Here is a 16,157-nt window from a genome sequence, read left to right on the forward strand (position 1 = left end):
CCACGGAACGTTCACCTATAAAGGCTGAGAACCTTTCATCACCAAAAATCCTCTGAGGCCCCATTCCCAGGCCTGTCTCCTTCCCTGACAACCAGCAGTATGATTTCTGTTGCCGTCATTTTTTTTTTTTGAAGTCCTCTTTAGCCCAGAGCTAAATATTTAAGCGATTGCTCCTGGAAAGTATTATGGTTTAAGAAGTTCTTGAAAGCATGTGAGCACCATATCCATGTCAGGGACTATCCTATCTGGAGATGGATGGTTTGGAAAATGACCATCCAAAGGTCTTTTCTGCTGATACAAGGTTTTGTTTTTTTTTTAATGCACTTTCATAAATTTCTTTTCTCGTGCACACATTATCTAAAATGATTTTATGATGCTATTTTGAGAGGAAGTCCTCTTCTCCTAGGAAATTCCTTTGAGGTCCCATGTGATATGCACACAGCAAGGCCTCCTGCTCACACACTGGTGCTGGGACTGAGCAGACAACCAGCAGTAGCAATTGGGTGAGAGATCATTTCATGTCAGAAGGCTTGCCTTTGATTTGACCCCAGCATCCAAGTCACAGGAGTTGAACTGAAAAGTCCCCCTTTCTGTAGTGCCCTGGCCTGGGCACTAGTCTCCTGCACTGTGGGTCTCACTGTCTCTTGGACCAGAGACATTCTGAGCACAGGTATGGATCCCGTGGACTTGCCAGGCCCCGATTCAAGGCTTTTTTTGGCTACAACATCGAGCTCATTCATTGCTTCTGACTTTGGTTTCTGCGTTTTTGTCTCTGAGGCCCAGGGAATGGTTAGTCACCCAGACTCCAGACGTGCAATCAGGTTCCATGGAAACCAGCTCATCAGGAGGTCACCACGGTCACCCACTCAGGACCAGGTACATGATATTCAGGTTCAGAAATGATAGAGAATTTGAAAATCACAGCAGCAGAGCATGGCAGCTAGTGCAGGGTCCTCGTAAATGGGAGGTTTGTGCATGTGATACAGTCTGGAGCTCTAGGATATGGGTTACTGAATGGCTGCCCCGCTTCACAAGGAAGTACCCCCATGCAATGGATGTCTCACGTAAAATCGGAGCATTTTTCCTTTACCGTGGGGTCAGCCATCTCTCCCGACATCCCTCTCACATCTGCACTCCTTTGTGCCCACATGTCATCCGTGGTGCTGGGCAACCAGCTTCTCTCCTCAAAGCAAGCTGGGTCACAGGCCTGAGGCGGTTCGGCTTCCTGCTCCCCCACCCCTCAGACACGACGAGAAGCATGTGCTCAGGTGGACATGAAGGCGCTGAGCCTGCATGTGACAGGCACCCTGTCAGTCGGTGAATTAATAAGAAAGGGAGCCCAAGGATTCCTCAAGTGTCGATGCGCCTGCCCTAAGGTTAGGGAACCAGATTCTGGAATCTAGTGCTGCACTTATTTCCTTCTTAGTAGAAATGTCTGATCATACAGTCTTTTACCTCCATAGGCTAAGACTAGACTTAAAGATCAGCCCTAATTCATCCAGGCTGGGAAGGCAGCAGATGAGTGGTGTGTGTGTGTGTGTGTGTGTGTGTGTGTGTGTGTGTGAGTAGGGTTTGAAAGTGTGGAATGCGGGAAATTTGTATTCTTGTTTTAGATGGAAGACACAGATCCATGAAACCATTGGCCTCTAGGAGGCACTGTGGGCCCATGGTAAGCAGGGTGTGATGGAGGGGGTTGAGAGTCACCCTGGAGAGGGCAGCTTAGGGGAACCTTGGCTACATGACTGCATCAGAAAGTAGGTTTGAGCTCCCTGAGTGGTCCAGACACATGGACCCAGCACAGACTCCTCAGTGCCCAGGAGAATGGGGACATGCCTGGAGCCTTAGGATATGCCCAGGGGATCTTCTCCTGGAGCAGCATGGGGAGTGGAGGGTGAAGGGATTAGTGTGGCTGGTGAGGGCTGGGTGATGAGTGTCAGGCAGGGACAGGAAGAGAAGAAAAAGGCATGTTATGGGCGTATGGGGACATGGGCACAGTGCTCGCTTCACACCCACCCTTGGCTGAGGGGCTGTGCAGAATAAGGAATGGCTTAGAGGAACGAGCCCTCGGTCCTGCCAAGGTGTCCAGTGACAAGGGCAGCCTGCAGAGGCACAGAGCAGTGACGTCATAGGCAAGTGCTCCAATCAGGGAACAGGAGGGTCAGCACTTTACACCACTCACCCCAGGAGCCCCACCCCCAGCCAGCAGTGGTCCTAGGTTCCTGATGCTGCCATGGGCTCCAGGCCCCTCTGCTGTGTGACTCTCTGCCTCCTGGGAGCAGGTGAGTCCTGGACACAGTGTGGGAGTTTCTGAGATGTCTTTGCCTCTCTGAGATAGAAGCCTGGCGATGAGGGCTGCAGCAGGAGGCTTCCCTGTGCTCTGTCCTCAGCTTCCTTGTCTTCTCCCCAACAGGCCTGGTGGATTCTGAAGTCACCCAGACCCCCAAATACCTGATCAAATCAAGAAAACAGCAAGTGATACTGAGATGTTCCCCTGAGTCTGGACACACATCTGTGTACTGGTACCAACAGGCCCTGGGACAAGGCCTCCAATTCCTCATTCAGTATTACAATAGGGCAGAGTATGAGAAAGGAAACATATCAGATCGAGTCTCAGGAAAACAGTTCAGTGACTCTAGCTCTGAGCTGAACTTGACTTCCTTGGAGCTGAAGGACTCAGCTGTGTATCTCTGTGCCAGCAGCCAAGACACAGCCCTGCATGATCAGGTGCCTCTGGGACAAAAACACTCCTGCCCCAGCTCAGGAAGTGGTGCCTGAGTGTCAGCTGCCAGCCTGCCAAGCCCAGTCTCTGGTAGAGCGAGAGACTTTCCCAGACATTCACTTCTTGATATGTTTTCATGCTCACTAACGTCATCAAGGTAAGTACCATTTTAACTGTTTGTACATCTGAGGGTCGTGAGTTGCCCAGACCTCATACTTCATAAGTGTTACAGCGAGCATCCCGGCACAAGTGTGTTCTCAGTACCCGTGGTCCCTTCGCTCATGGAAGTGTGTACACAGCAAGTTACATATACGCATTGTGTTGTGTGGAACAAGATACAGTTCGGGGCTCTGTTATATGAACTGTTACTCAATGAATGGCAGCCACACTTCACAAGGAGGTATTCCCATGGGAGGAACGTCTCAGATAAAAACTGAGCATTTCTCATCACCCTGGCGTCTGCACCTCCCTCCACATCCCTCCTGCATCAGTATTCCTTTGTGCCAAAACGTCATCCTGTGCCGGGCACCCAGCTTATCTCCACCCAGAAAGGTGGGTCACCGGCCTGAGGGGGCTCTGCTTGCCCCCTCCCCCCTACACGGGAATCACCGCTGCTGTGAACATGTAGGAGCTGTACCTGCGGTGGACAGACGGTGGACCGTCTGTCACTGAATTGATTAGAAGCAGACCAAAGAATTCCTCAAATGTTGATGAGCCTGCAATAAGGTTGGTAGCAGAAAGCTGGAGAAACACGGTAGGTGGAGGGACTGTCTCAGGACTGTGGGCAATGTTGCGGAAAGGGAGCCTTGAAGTGCTGCTGCTAAGTCGCTTCATTGTGTCCAACTCTGTGCGACCCCATAGAGGGCAGCCCACCAGGTTCCCCCATCCCTGGGATTTTCCAGGCAAGAACACTGGAGTGGGGTGCCATTGCCTTCTCCGCTTGAAGTGCTCTTGGGACACATATCATAAAGGGCAGTAGGACGCCAGAAGGATTTCCCCAGGATTCAACACTTCAGAAATATATAAATAAATACAAGTAATATACATGTTAATGAATACTAATGTCTGGACTAAAACATACAAAACATTTAATCAGTTTAACATCTACAGAAAAACCTTTAACATTTACAGAAAGGTTACAGCAACTTGTGAGATTACGTCTGTTGTTCTGGATGGGTCTCCGTGTTGTGAACTCTTCACTCAGGTTCATTCTGATTTGAGCCTCTGGGGGAAGGGGCATGGCCCCCTGAGTGACAGCTTGGCTCTGGGGCCTGGCAGGGACAGTGACATCTCAGAAGGACTCCCTGGAGAGCCCCTCTCCCTGTCATCCACACTCAGACCAGAGGGCCCTCCACCTGCCCCACCCCCACCATTAACCCCTGCCTCCTGGGCTGTGTGGTCTTCTGTCTCCTGCAGGCAGGTGAGTCCTGGGGGGCAGGGTCCCCTTCGGGGTACCAGCACTAAGCATGTTCGCTGTGACTGCAGCATGGGTCATCCTTCTCCACAGGGGCGGTCCATGCTGGTGTCTCTCAGGACCCCAGATTCCAGGTCGTGAGGAGAGGACTGAACACGACACTGACATGTACTCAGGATCTGAGCTTTAGCTATATGTACTGGTACCGACAAGACCCAGGACACGGGCTGAGGCTGATCCATTACTCAGTTATCCCTCCCTCCACGGAGAGAGGAGCCGTGCCCGAGGGCTACAACGTCTCCAGACCAAGGACAGAGAACTTCCCTCTCACACTGGAGTCGGCCAACCGCTCCCAGACATCTGTGTACTTCTGCACCTGCGGTTATCCACAGCGCTGCACGGCCACCTCCTCTCTGTGCAAAAAGATAAGGGAAGCCCTGCAGCCTGGAAGGAGGAGAGCCCCTTGCAGGCGTCTCACACGGGGAGCCTTGGAACCCAGGGCCACATGCCTGCAGTGTGACACTGACTGTGCAGTCACATATCATGCCCAGCTACATCTACGTTAAATGTAGTGGACGGTTGGTTTTTTTATTTCAAAGTTTTATAACTTTAAAAATAATTGGGTTTATATATATATAATCTCTGTATGTAAATCCATTACCTAGAATTGGTAATACTAAATTTATATAGAAAATCTAGAAATATGTGGATCTGATTAATCAGAGGGATCTACGGAATGCAGTGCTCCAGGCTGTATTCACCTGAGCTCATCAGAGTGTCTGTATTGAAGGTCTGTGTGATACTTAGCATACTACTGTGACACTGCTGCTAAGTCACTTCAGTCGTGTCTAACTCTGTGCGACCCCATAGACGGCAGCCCACGAGGCTCCCCCGTCCCTGGGATTCTCCAGGCAAGAACACTGGAGTGGGTTGCCATTTAGTATGTGCAATTATTTTCTTCTTAATGGAAATGTTGGTTTCTACAGTCTTTTATCTCCAGAGGCTAAGATGGAATTTGCAGATCAATCTTAAGTCAGCCAGCTTGGGAAGGCAGTAGAACAAGTGTGTGTGTGCGTGTGTGTGTGTGTGTGTGTGTGAGTGAGTGTGTTCAGGCTGTGGGGTATTTACATTCTTGCTTTGGCAGAAGGCACAGATCCATGAGACTGTGGACCATTGGCCACAGGGAGGCGCTGTGGGCCCACAGTAAGCAGGGGGTCCTGGGAGGGGTGGAGAGTCACCCTGGGGAGGGCAGCTTTAAGGAACCTTGGCTACATGCCTGAATGAGAAAGCAGGTTTCAGTTCCCTGAGGTCCTGAGGTTCCAGAACCCATGGAACCAGTACAGACTCCTCGCTACCCAGGAAAGTGGGGATGTGCCTGGATCCTCAGGATGTGCCCAGGAGAAGGTCTCCAGGAACTGCAAGGGAGGTGAGGGGTTGGGGTGGCTGGTGAGGGCTGGGTGATTGTCAGCTGATTGCCTGGTGATTGCCGGCCAGGTGAGTGCCCGGCTGCGTGTCAGGCAGGGGCTGGCAGGGGACAACAAGGTATGCTGTGGGCACTGGGGACATGGGGATGGGGCACCCTTCACACCCACCCCTTGCTCAGGGGCTGGGAAGGGCAGGGAAGGGCATAGAGGAGCCCACCAATGGGTCCTGAGAAGGGTTCCAGTGGATTTGGAAACAGCCTGCAGAGACACAGAGCAGTGATGTCATAGCCAAATGCTCCAATCAGGGAGCAGGAGGGTCAGCACTTTACACCACTCACCCAGGAGTCCCGCCCCCAGTCAGCAGCTGTCTTGGGTTCCTGATGCTGCCATGGGCTCCAGGCTCCTCTGCTGTGTGACCTCTTCCTTCTGTGAGCAGGTGAGGCCTGAACACCGTGTGGGAGTTTCTGAGATGTATTTACCTCCCTGAGATAGAAGCCTGGCGATGAGGGCTGCAGCAGGAGGCTTCCCTGTGCTCTTCCCTCAGCTTCCTTGTGTCCTCCCAACAGGCCTAGTGGATTCTGAATCACCCAGATCTCCAAATATCTGATCAAATCAAGAAAGCAGCAAGCGACGCTGAGATGTTCCCCTGACTCTGGACACCTCTCTGTGTACTGGTACCAACAGGCCCTGGGCCAGGGCCCCCAGTTCCTTGTTCAGTATTTCAACAGAATGTGAGAGAAGAAGCAAACCTATCAGGGCGATTCTTAGGTCAACAGTTCAGTGACTCTAGCTCTGAACTAAGCTTGACTCCTTGGAGCTGAAAGACTCAGCCGTGCATCTCTGTGCCAGCAGCCAAGACACAGCCCTGCATGATCAGGTGCCTCTGGTACAGAAACACTCCTTCCCCAGCTCAGGAAGTTGGTGTGAGGTTATAGACTGCCAGCCAGCCAGGCCCAAGTCCTGGAAGAGTAGACAGCCTTTCCCAGACATTCATGTCTTGATATGTTTTAATGCTCCCAAAGATCATACAAGATAAGTATTATTTTAACTCTTTACACATCTGAGGGGGAGGGCTTGCCCAGGTCTCATACTTCATAAATATCAGAACAAGGAATCAGACTCACGTCTGTCCTTGTCACTGTGGTCCTTGCCCCCATTGAATAATTCTCCCATAGAACAAATATATATATCGTGTTATATATATATATATATTTCTTTTATGGGATATATATCATTTAAAGTACTTGACTCACATAGTTGTTAATAGTGATAAGTCTAAGATCTAGAAGCTGGGCTCATGTTATTAGAGACCTAAGAAGAGCTGATGTTTAAGTTCAAAGGCTGTTAGGCAGGAAGAAGTGATAGTCTAGTGAAGGCCATCAGCTGGATAATTCTCTCCTACCCAGGAGAGGTTTAGGGTTTTTGTTCTGTTCATTTCTTCATCTCTTTGCATGAGACCTACTACATTATGGAAGTTCATCTGCCTTACCAATAAAGATGTTCATCTAATCTGATTTTAAAATCTATTAATAACTTTTCACATATTTATCACTCACCAAGACATCCTCACAGTGACATTCAGAACAATGTTGAACTAAACATCTGTGGCCTAGTCAAGGTGACACATTAAATTATTCATCCCAACAACTTCCACGCTTGCCTAGGAATTTAGTAAGCATGAAGTCCCTGGCACATAACAGGACTCTGGATTTCCTGAGTCCCTTTGCTAATCTCTGACAGCCTCTTCCACCATTTCTTAGGTGCAAATATAGAGATGGACACATTTTGCCTCCAGCTGAGGCCTTTAGAAATCACAGGGGTGAAAATATTTCTGCCTGTTGATTTAGTGCAGGAAATTAGCCAGAGCATGTAACACACAATCCTTATCAGGCATCTTAAAATCAACTTTACTGATGTATGGATTGTAGTTGACTCTTCAACAATGTGCTGTTTAGGAGCACGGAGAACCCCACAACCCTGCAGTTCGAAAACTGCATATAACTTCACATCTTAGGAATGAAGAATTATCTCTGGAATACAACACACTTAAAGTTGTAAACTGTTTATAGAAAGGATACAACAACTCATAAGGCTCAAGTCCATTGATCTGGATGGGTCTCTGTGTTGTGAACTTATCTCTCAGGGTCACTTATGATTTGAGCCTCTGGGGAAGGGGCGTGGCCCCTGAGTGACAGGTTGGCTCCGGGGCCTGGCAGGGAGAGTGACATCTCAGAAGGACTCCCTGGAGAGCCCCTCTCCCCTCTCATCCACACTCAGACCAGAGGGCCCTCCACCTGCCCCGCCCCCGCCATGAGCCCCTGCCTCCTGGGCTGTGTGGTCTTTTGTCTCCTGCAGGCAGGTGAGTCCTGGGGGCAGGGTCCCCTTCGGGGTGCCAGCACTAAGCGTGTCCACTGTGACTGCAGCATTGGTCCTCCTTCTCCACAGGGGCGGTCCAAGCTGGTGTCACTCAGGACCCCAGTTTCCAGGTCGTGAGGACGGGACTGAACGTGACACTGACATGTACTCAGGATCTGGGTCATAACTCTATGTACTGGTACCGACAAGACCTGGGACGCGGGCTGAGGCTGATCCATTACTCAGATGGCCCTCCCACCACGGTGAAAGGAGATGTGCCCGAGGGCTACAGCGTCTCCAGACCAAGCAAAAAGGACTTCCCTCTCACGCTGAAGTCTGCCAACCACTCCCAGACATCTGTGTACTTCTGTGCCAGCAGTTACTCCACAGTGCTGCATGGCCACCTCCTTTCTGTGCAAAAAAGCAGATGAGGGCCCTGCAGCCTGGAACTCGGGAAGCCCCTTGCAGACTCCTAGCACCTGGAGACTCCGAGCCCACAGACACATACTGGCAGCATAGCTGGTTTTATGAAGCCCACCGACATTATGGAAGGTCATCTGCTTAAGAAATAAAATGTTAATCTAATCTATTATTAAAATATACCTATTCACATGTTAACTTTTCCAAAAACACCCCCTTAGGAGCATCCAGAAAAATAAAGCTAAATACCCATGGCAGAGTCAAGTTGACAGTCAGTCGGGTCTGACTCTGTGCGACCCCTTGGACCCAGCACTCCAGCCTCCCTGTCCATCACCAACTCCCCCGGTTTACCCAAACGCATATCCATTGAGATGGTGATGCCATCCAAACATCTCATCCTCTGTCATCCCCTTCTCCTCCTGCCTTCAATCCAGCCCAGCATCAGGGTCTTTTCAAATGTGTCAGTTCTTCGCATCAGGTGGCCAAATGTTGGAGTTTGAGCTTCAGCATCAGCCTTTCCAATGAATATTCAGGAGTGATTTCCTTTAGGATGGACTGCATGGATCTCCTTACAGTCCAAGTGACTCTCAGGAGTCTTCTCAAACACCACAATTCAAAAGCATCAATTCTTTGTATAGTCCAACTCTCACATCCATACATGACTACTGGAGAAACCATAGTTTTGACTAGACGGACCTTTGTTGGTAAAGTAATGTCTCTGTGTTTTCATACACTGCCTAGGTCGGTCATATGTGAACTGTTCACTTAGGTTCATTTCTGATTTGAGCCTCTGGGGGAAGGGGCGTGGCCCCCTGAGTTACAGGTTGGCTCCGGGGCCTGGCAGGGACAGTGACATCTCAGAAGGACTCCCTGGAGAGCCCCTCTCCATCTCGTCCACACTCAGCCCAGAGGGCCCTCTGCCTGCCCCACCCCGCCATAAGCCCCTGCCTCCTGGGCTATGTGGTCTTCTGTCTCCTGCAGGCAGGTGAGTCCTGGGGGGCAGGGTCCCCTTCAGGGTGCCAGCACTAAGCCTGTCCCCTGTGACTGCAGCATCGGTCCTCCTTCTCCACAGGGGTGGTCCATGCTGGTGTCACTCAGGACCCCAGATTCCAGGTTGTGAGGAGAGGACAGAGCGCGACACTGAAATGTACTCAGGATCTGGGTCATGACTGCATGTACTGGTACCGACAAGACCTGGGACACGGGCTGAGGCTGATCTATTACTCAGCTGGGCCTCCAACCACGGTAAAAGGAGACGTGCCCGACGGGTACAGTGTCTCCAGATCAAGCAAAAACCACTTTCCTCTCACTCTGGAGTCCGCCAACCACTCCCAAACATCCGTGTACTTCTGTGCCAGCAGTTACTCCACGGCGCTGCACGGCCACCTGCTGTCTGTGCAAAAAGACAGGGTCCCACATGCAGGCTCCTAGCACCGGGAGCCTCAGAGCCCTGGGGACCACGTGCCAGCTCTGTGATCCTGGATGTGTGATATGAACAGGCCTGGATCTGACCCCAGGGACTCGGGGACACATGTCCACCATCAGTCTCTGTCTTTGCTTTGCATTCTCCCTGGATGCAGTTCGGACTGCAATCAATTCTGACTAGTTCTGACTCTTCCTCATCAGCTTAAGACCTCCAGAAGGGCAGAATATTAGTAAATCAAATATATCTAGACCCTCTTGTGTCTCTGCCGCACCTGATTGCTGTCTGTCTGGAAGATTCTACCACAGCCTAGCTCTCAAGTGCTCCCTGCTCTTGCCCACCAGAAGGGCGGGTCTTTCCTCCTTTACTATCTTGGCCTCAGCTCTCCTGCCCTCTCTGCTCTAGACACACTGCTCTGCCCTCATCTGGGTCATGTCCCTTCCTGACACAGGGAACTTTGTAACCAAGCATAAGCGGGCGTGTTTGAGCAAGCTCTTGGGGTCATCAAAGAGAAAACAACCTCAGTTAATTGGAAACCAGCCAAAGTCCCTTGGGAGTCCATTCCCAGGAGGAAGACAGGCTGGGTGTGTGTGTTCTCCCTTCCTGCCCCTCTTTCTTAGCATCTCAATTATCCTGGACCAGGTTTCTACCATTTCCCTCCAGAAATCTTCTCAAAGTCAATATATTTCCTTCATGGTGTTTTATTATATCAAGGTTTTACAAGTTCAAGGAAATAAATATGTTAATACACATAAAACCTCTTCATAAAATGCATCTGCTAGAATTGGGTAATGCTAAATTGAAATATGAAATCTGGAAATGTATGGATCTGCTTAATCAAAAGGAGGTCTGGAATACAGGTGTCCAGGCTGGCTTCATTTGAGATCATGGAGCGCTTATTTTTATTGCCCATATGACTCCATTTTCGGAGAAGGCACTGGCAACCCACTCCAGTACTCTTGCCTGGAGAATCCCAGGGACGGGGGAGCCTGGTGGGCTGCCGTCTCTGGGGTCGCACAGAGTCGGACGCGACTGAAGCGACTCAGCAGCAGCAGCAGCATTACTCCATTTTTTCTGACTATTGTCAGTGGAGTGGTGCAGGAATTCCTGCCTTCTTAGTAGAAAAGTCTGATCATACAGAGTTTTACCTCCACAGGCTAAGACTAGACTTGACGATCAACCCTAATTCAGCCATGCTGGGAAGGCAGCATATGAAGGGTGTGTGTGTGTCTGTGTGTGTGTGTGTCTGTGTGTGTGTGTATATGTGTGTAGGGGTTGAAAGTGTGGAGTGTGGCGAATTTGTACTCTTGTTGTAGATGGAAGGCACAGAGCCATGAGACCATGGGCCACTAGGAGGCACTGTGGGCCCATGGTAAGCAGGGTGTGCTGGGAGGGGTTGAGAGTCACCCTGGAGAGGGCAGCTTAGGGGAACCTTGGCTACATGCCTGCATCAGGGAGCAGGTTTGAGCTCCCTGAGTGGTCCAGACACATGGACCCAGCACAGACTCCTCACTGCCCAGCGGAGTGGGGACGTTCCTCGAGCCTCAGGATGTTTCCAGAGCGCTGTCTCCTGGAAGAGCAGGGGAAGGGGAGGGTGAGGGATCAGTGTGGCTGGTGAGGGCTGGGTCATGAGTGTCAGGCAGGGACAGGAAGAGAAGAAAAAGCCATGTTCTGGGCATATGGGACATGGGGACAGTGCTCACCTCACACCCACCCTTGGCTGACGGGCTGTGCAGGACAGGGAAGGGCATAGAGGAGCCAGCCCGGGTGCTGTCAAGGTGTCCAGGGGACAAGGGCAGCCTGCAGAGACACAGAGCAGTGACATCATAGGCAAATGCTCCAATCAGGGAACAGGAGGGTCAGCAGTTACCCCCTCACCCCAGGAGCCCCGCCCCCAGCCAGCAGTGGTCCTGGGTTCCTGATGCTGCCCTGGGCTCCAGGCTCCTCTGCTCTGTGACTCTTTGCCTCCTGGGAGCAGGTGAGGCCTGGACACCGTGGGAGCTTCTGAAATATTCCCATGGGAGGAATGTCTCAAATTAAAACAGAACATTTTTCATTTGCCCTGAAGTCTGCACCTCCCTCCAAGTCCCTCCTACATCTGAATTCCTCTGTGACAATACATCACCCTGTGCTGGGCGCCCAGCTTCTCTCCACCAAGAGAGGTGGGTCAGAGTCTTGAGGGGGCTCTGCTTGCTCCCTGCCCTGCACCGACATGGGAAGCAGGGCCTCCTGGAACATGAAGAAGCTGCACCCACATTTGGCTGGCGGACCGTCTGTCAGTGACTCGATTAGAAATAGACCAAACAGATTTCTCAAATGTTGATGAGCCTGCAGTGAGTTTGGGAGCAGAGACCTGGAGAAACATGGTAGGTGGAGGGACAATCTCAGGACTGTGGTCAGTTATGCAGAAATGGAACCTGGAAGTCCTACTGGGACACATGAGTTAAACAGGGCGACAGGAAGCCAGAAGGATTTCCACAAGATTTAAACTACAGATATATGCAGATAAATAGAAGTAATACATGTATCAATGTGAATTATCTCTGGATTAGAACACACACAAAATTTAATCAGTTTTACAGAAGAGTTTCATCAACTTGTACAGCTTATGTCTATTGATCTGGATGGGGCTCCGGGCTGTGAACTTAGCTCTCAGGTTCACTTATGATTTGAGTCTCTGGGGAAGGGGCGTGGCCCCCTGAGTGATAGGTTGGCTCTGGGGCCTGGCAGGGACAGTGACATCTCAGAAGGACTCCTTGGAGAGCCCCTCTCCCTCTCATCCACACTCAGACCAGAGGGCCCTCCGCCAGCCCTGCCCCCGCCATGAGCCCCTGCCTCCTGGGCTGTGTGGTCTTCTGTCTCCTGCAGGCAGGTTAGTCCTGGGGGGCAGGGTCCCCTTCAGGGTGCCAGCTCTAAGCCTGTCCGCTGTGACTGCAGTATCGGTCCTCCTTCTCCACAGGGGCAGTCCATGCTGGTGTACACAGGACCCCAGATTCCAGGTCGTAAGGTCAGGACAGAAAGTGACACTGAGATGCACTCAGGATCTGAACCACGATTATATGTACTGGTACCGACAAGACCTGGGACGCGGGCTGAGGCTGATCCATTACTCAAATGGCCATCCCTACACAGAGAAGGGAGATGTGCCCGAGGGCTACAGCGTCTCCAGACCAAGCACAGAGGACTTCCCTCTCACACTGGAGTCTGCCAACCGCTCCCAGACATCTGTGTACTTCTGCACCAGCAGTTACTCCACATCGCTGCAGGGTCACCTCCTCTCTGTGCAAAAAGGCAAGGCAGCCCCTTGCTTGTAGGCTCCTAGCACCAGCAGCCTCAGGGCTTCGCTGCCACGTGCCTGCAATGTGACCCTGAGTGTATGGTCTGTGCTGGCCCAGACCTCATTCCAGGCCTTGCGGACTTGTGTCCACCATCCATTGCTGTCTTTTCTCTGTATCCTCCCTGTGAACCAGGAGTTTCCCCAGCTCTGACTGCTAGTCATCACCTGAGCCTGAGACCTCCAGGAGGGAAGGTTGTTGGTAAAGTAGATAAAAACAGGCCCTCGTGTCCCACCTCAGGCAGCTCATCGCTGTCTCTCTGGAAGTTTCTCCCCCAGCCTGGCTCTCGCATGCGCTCTCTTCTCTTGCCCGCCTTTCCTGGGTGGGTAAGTCACTCCTCTCCCACCTCCCTGGCCCTTTCTACTCCAGCCACATTGTTCCTCCTTCATCTGAGTCACGAAAGTGAAAGTCGCTCAGTCGTGTCCGACTCTTTTGCGACCCCATGGACTGTGTAGTCCCTGGGATTCTCCAGGCCAGAATACTGGAGTGGGCAGCCTTTCCCTTCTCCAGCGGATCTTCCCCACCCAGGAATCGAACCAGGGTCTCCTGCATTGCAGGTGGATTCTTTACCAACTGAGCTATGGTCACGTCCCTTCCCAAATCACAAGGTAGTTTTTAAAGTGGTCTGTCCATGAGGTCTGCTTTGAGGAAGCTGTCTGGAGTCATCAAAGAAAAACCGACTTCAGTTAATCACCAATTATCCAAAACTTTATGTGAGTCCACTGAACGAGGACGGACTGTCTTTGTGTGTCTGCCCCAGCCCCCCATCTCCTTAGCATCTCACCTAACCTAGGCCAGGTTGGCCCACCTCCCTCATCAAAATCTTCTCAAAGTCAAAATATATCCTCCATTGCCTCATGATTTCTAGATTTTATAAGTGCAGAGATAAATGAATCCATATATATAAAACCTCTTTATAAAATGCATTACCTAGAATTTGGTAATAAGCTTAATTTCAATAGGAAATCTAGAAATGTATGCATATGATTAATCAGAAGTAGTTATGGAATACATGTTTCCTGGTGGATTCACTTGAGATCTTGAGAGTATTTATTTTATGGTCATGTATTTTCATCTTAGCTAACTACTGTCATTGTAGTGGTGCAATAATTACTTCCTTCTTAGTAAAAATGTCAGATCATTCAGTCTTTTACCTCCAGAGGATAAGAGTGGATTTGAGGATCAACCCTAACTCTGTCAGGCTGAGAAGGCAGTAGATCAGGGGTGTGTATTTGTGTGTCTATGTGTAGAGGGGTTGCAGGTGGGGTTGTGGGGAATATCTATTCTTTTTTTGCTTTAATTGTGTATTTTAATGAAAGCTCTAACTCATATGTGAACACAGCTAGTTAAAGCACAGCACAGCAGGCTTGTAAGTTTAAATTCCTGCAGACTTTATTAGAATCACAAGGAGGGCCGCTGCTTAAAAGCTTTTTCCCTTTAAGACCACCTTTGATCTTTAGAGTATACTTTAGACAGACAGGGGAGGGGAAATGTCTAGAGCCCAACAGATTCCTCATTAGCCCAACTTTCTTACCAGCTTATTTCCATTTTACAGCCCTAGAAAGCTTAAAGGTGTTCCATGACACATTCATCATCTCTTGAGGCCTAAGGCCCAGAGCACTCGATAGCAGTTATCACAAAAGGAGCGCTTAAGGAACGTACTTATCAGATTAGGAGTAAGAGTTAGTCTAGTAGTTGCTCTGCCGTGCCTCTCTCAACACGCACTTCTGAGTAGTATTCTCCCATGCACGACAGGAACAGGATGGGCAAGAATGAAATGCAAGAGTGCTGAATAGGCTAGTCTGTTACATCCCGCAGAAACTTCAAGGAATCACCCCCACCAGCCTACCCAAGATCAACTAAAGAGGCCATCTTCAACTCTAGATTATTTGAACAAACGGTAATTAATGCACCCTTCTCCAAAAGACTTCTTTCTTTAAAGGAATGGATTTTGAAGAGAAAAAAAACATGGGCAGAGAGGTATGGAGTAGAAAATAAATACAAATGTAAGCCGTCTTGCTAATTGCTTTATAACCACAACAAACCAGTACAGAGAATGCCCCGTACAAAACCCAATAAGGGTTCAAAGACGGAGGTGTTCCCTTAGGCAGGGCTGAAGACTTCAGTCTCTGGTATTTGCACTTTAGGCTGCAGTCCTGGTTTTTGGATGGATCACTGGGTGTGTGGCACAGTCCATGCTTTTAACCAGATTTGAATAGGAGATTGGCCACTTGGCCCAGGTAGAAGCAGATGAAGTCTTTGGTTTCATATGTCACATAACTACAGAAGTTCCTCCCCACGATGCAGTGCCAGACGGGGTTGTACTTCTTGTCAGACTCCTTCTTTATGTGGGCCGTGATGTCCTTCTCTGTAGTATACTTCTCCAGTGCCTGAGTAGCACACTCCACTGAGTCCCGTTGCATCTCCTCTGTCATATCAGCATTCTTGATCACAGCCTTTCAGTTACACATGGTCACCAAGGATCAGGGGCTGGCCTTGGTCTCCTGGGGAAGGCGCTGGCTAGGCCCACACCTGCATAGAGAGGCGGTCACTACCAAGGCCACAAAGCATCTAAATTTCTATTCTTGATTTAGACAGAAGGCACAGATCCGTGAGACGGTGGACCATGGGCCACTAGGAGGCACTGTGGGCCCATGGAGAGCAGGGTGTGCTGGAGGGGTTGAGAGTCACCCTGGAGAGGGCAGCTTAGGGGAATCTTGGCTACATGCCTGCAACAGGAGCAGGTTTGAGTTCCCTGAGTGGTCCAGACACATGGACCCAGCACAGACTCCTCACTGCCCAGGGGAGTGGGGACTTGCCTGGAACCTCAGGATGTGCCCAAGGGGCCATCTCCTGGAGTAGCATGGGGAGTGGAGGGTGAGGGATTAGTGTGGCTGGTGAGGGCTGGGTGATGAGTGTCAGGCAGGGACAGAAAGAGAAGAAAAAGGCATGTTGTGGGCATATGGGGACATGGGGACAGTGATCACCTCACACCCACCCTTTGCTGAGGGGCTATGCAGGACAGGGAAGGGCATAGAGGAGTCCACCATGGATCCTGCCAAGGGGT

At 50.5% G+C, this 16,157-nt stretch overlaps 2 pseudogenes and 1 gene segment (V, D, J or C); 2 read left to right on the forward strand and 1 right to left on the reverse strand.

The window, feature by feature from the left end:
• Positions 1-7,757: 7,757 nt before the first annotated feature.
• LOC133246529 (T cell receptor beta variable 6-4-like) lies at positions 7,758-9,138 on the forward strand. The segment is given in 2 exon segments: positions 7,758-7,916; positions 8,003-9,138. Coding segments are annotated over 2 exon segments (390 nt in total).
• Positions 9,139-12,535: 3,397 nt separating this feature from the next.
• Positions 12,536-13,069, forward strand: LOC133246919 (T cell receptor beta variable 6-4-like; annotated as a pseudogene).
• A 1,399-nt stretch (positions 13,070-14,468) lies between these two features.
• LOC133246848 (dynein light chain 1, cytoplasmic-like) lies at positions 14,469-15,561 on the reverse strand (annotated as a pseudogene).
• Positions 15,562-16,157: the final 596 nt, after the last annotated feature.

Source organism: Bos javanicus, chromosome 4, assembly GCF_032452875.1.
Source record: "Bos javanicus breed banteng chromosome 4, ARS-OSU_banteng_1.0, whole genome shotgun sequence".
In the NCBI taxonomy this organism is placed as follows: domain Eukaryota; kingdom Metazoa; phylum Chordata; class Mammalia; order Artiodactyla; family Bovidae; genus Bos; species Bos javanicus.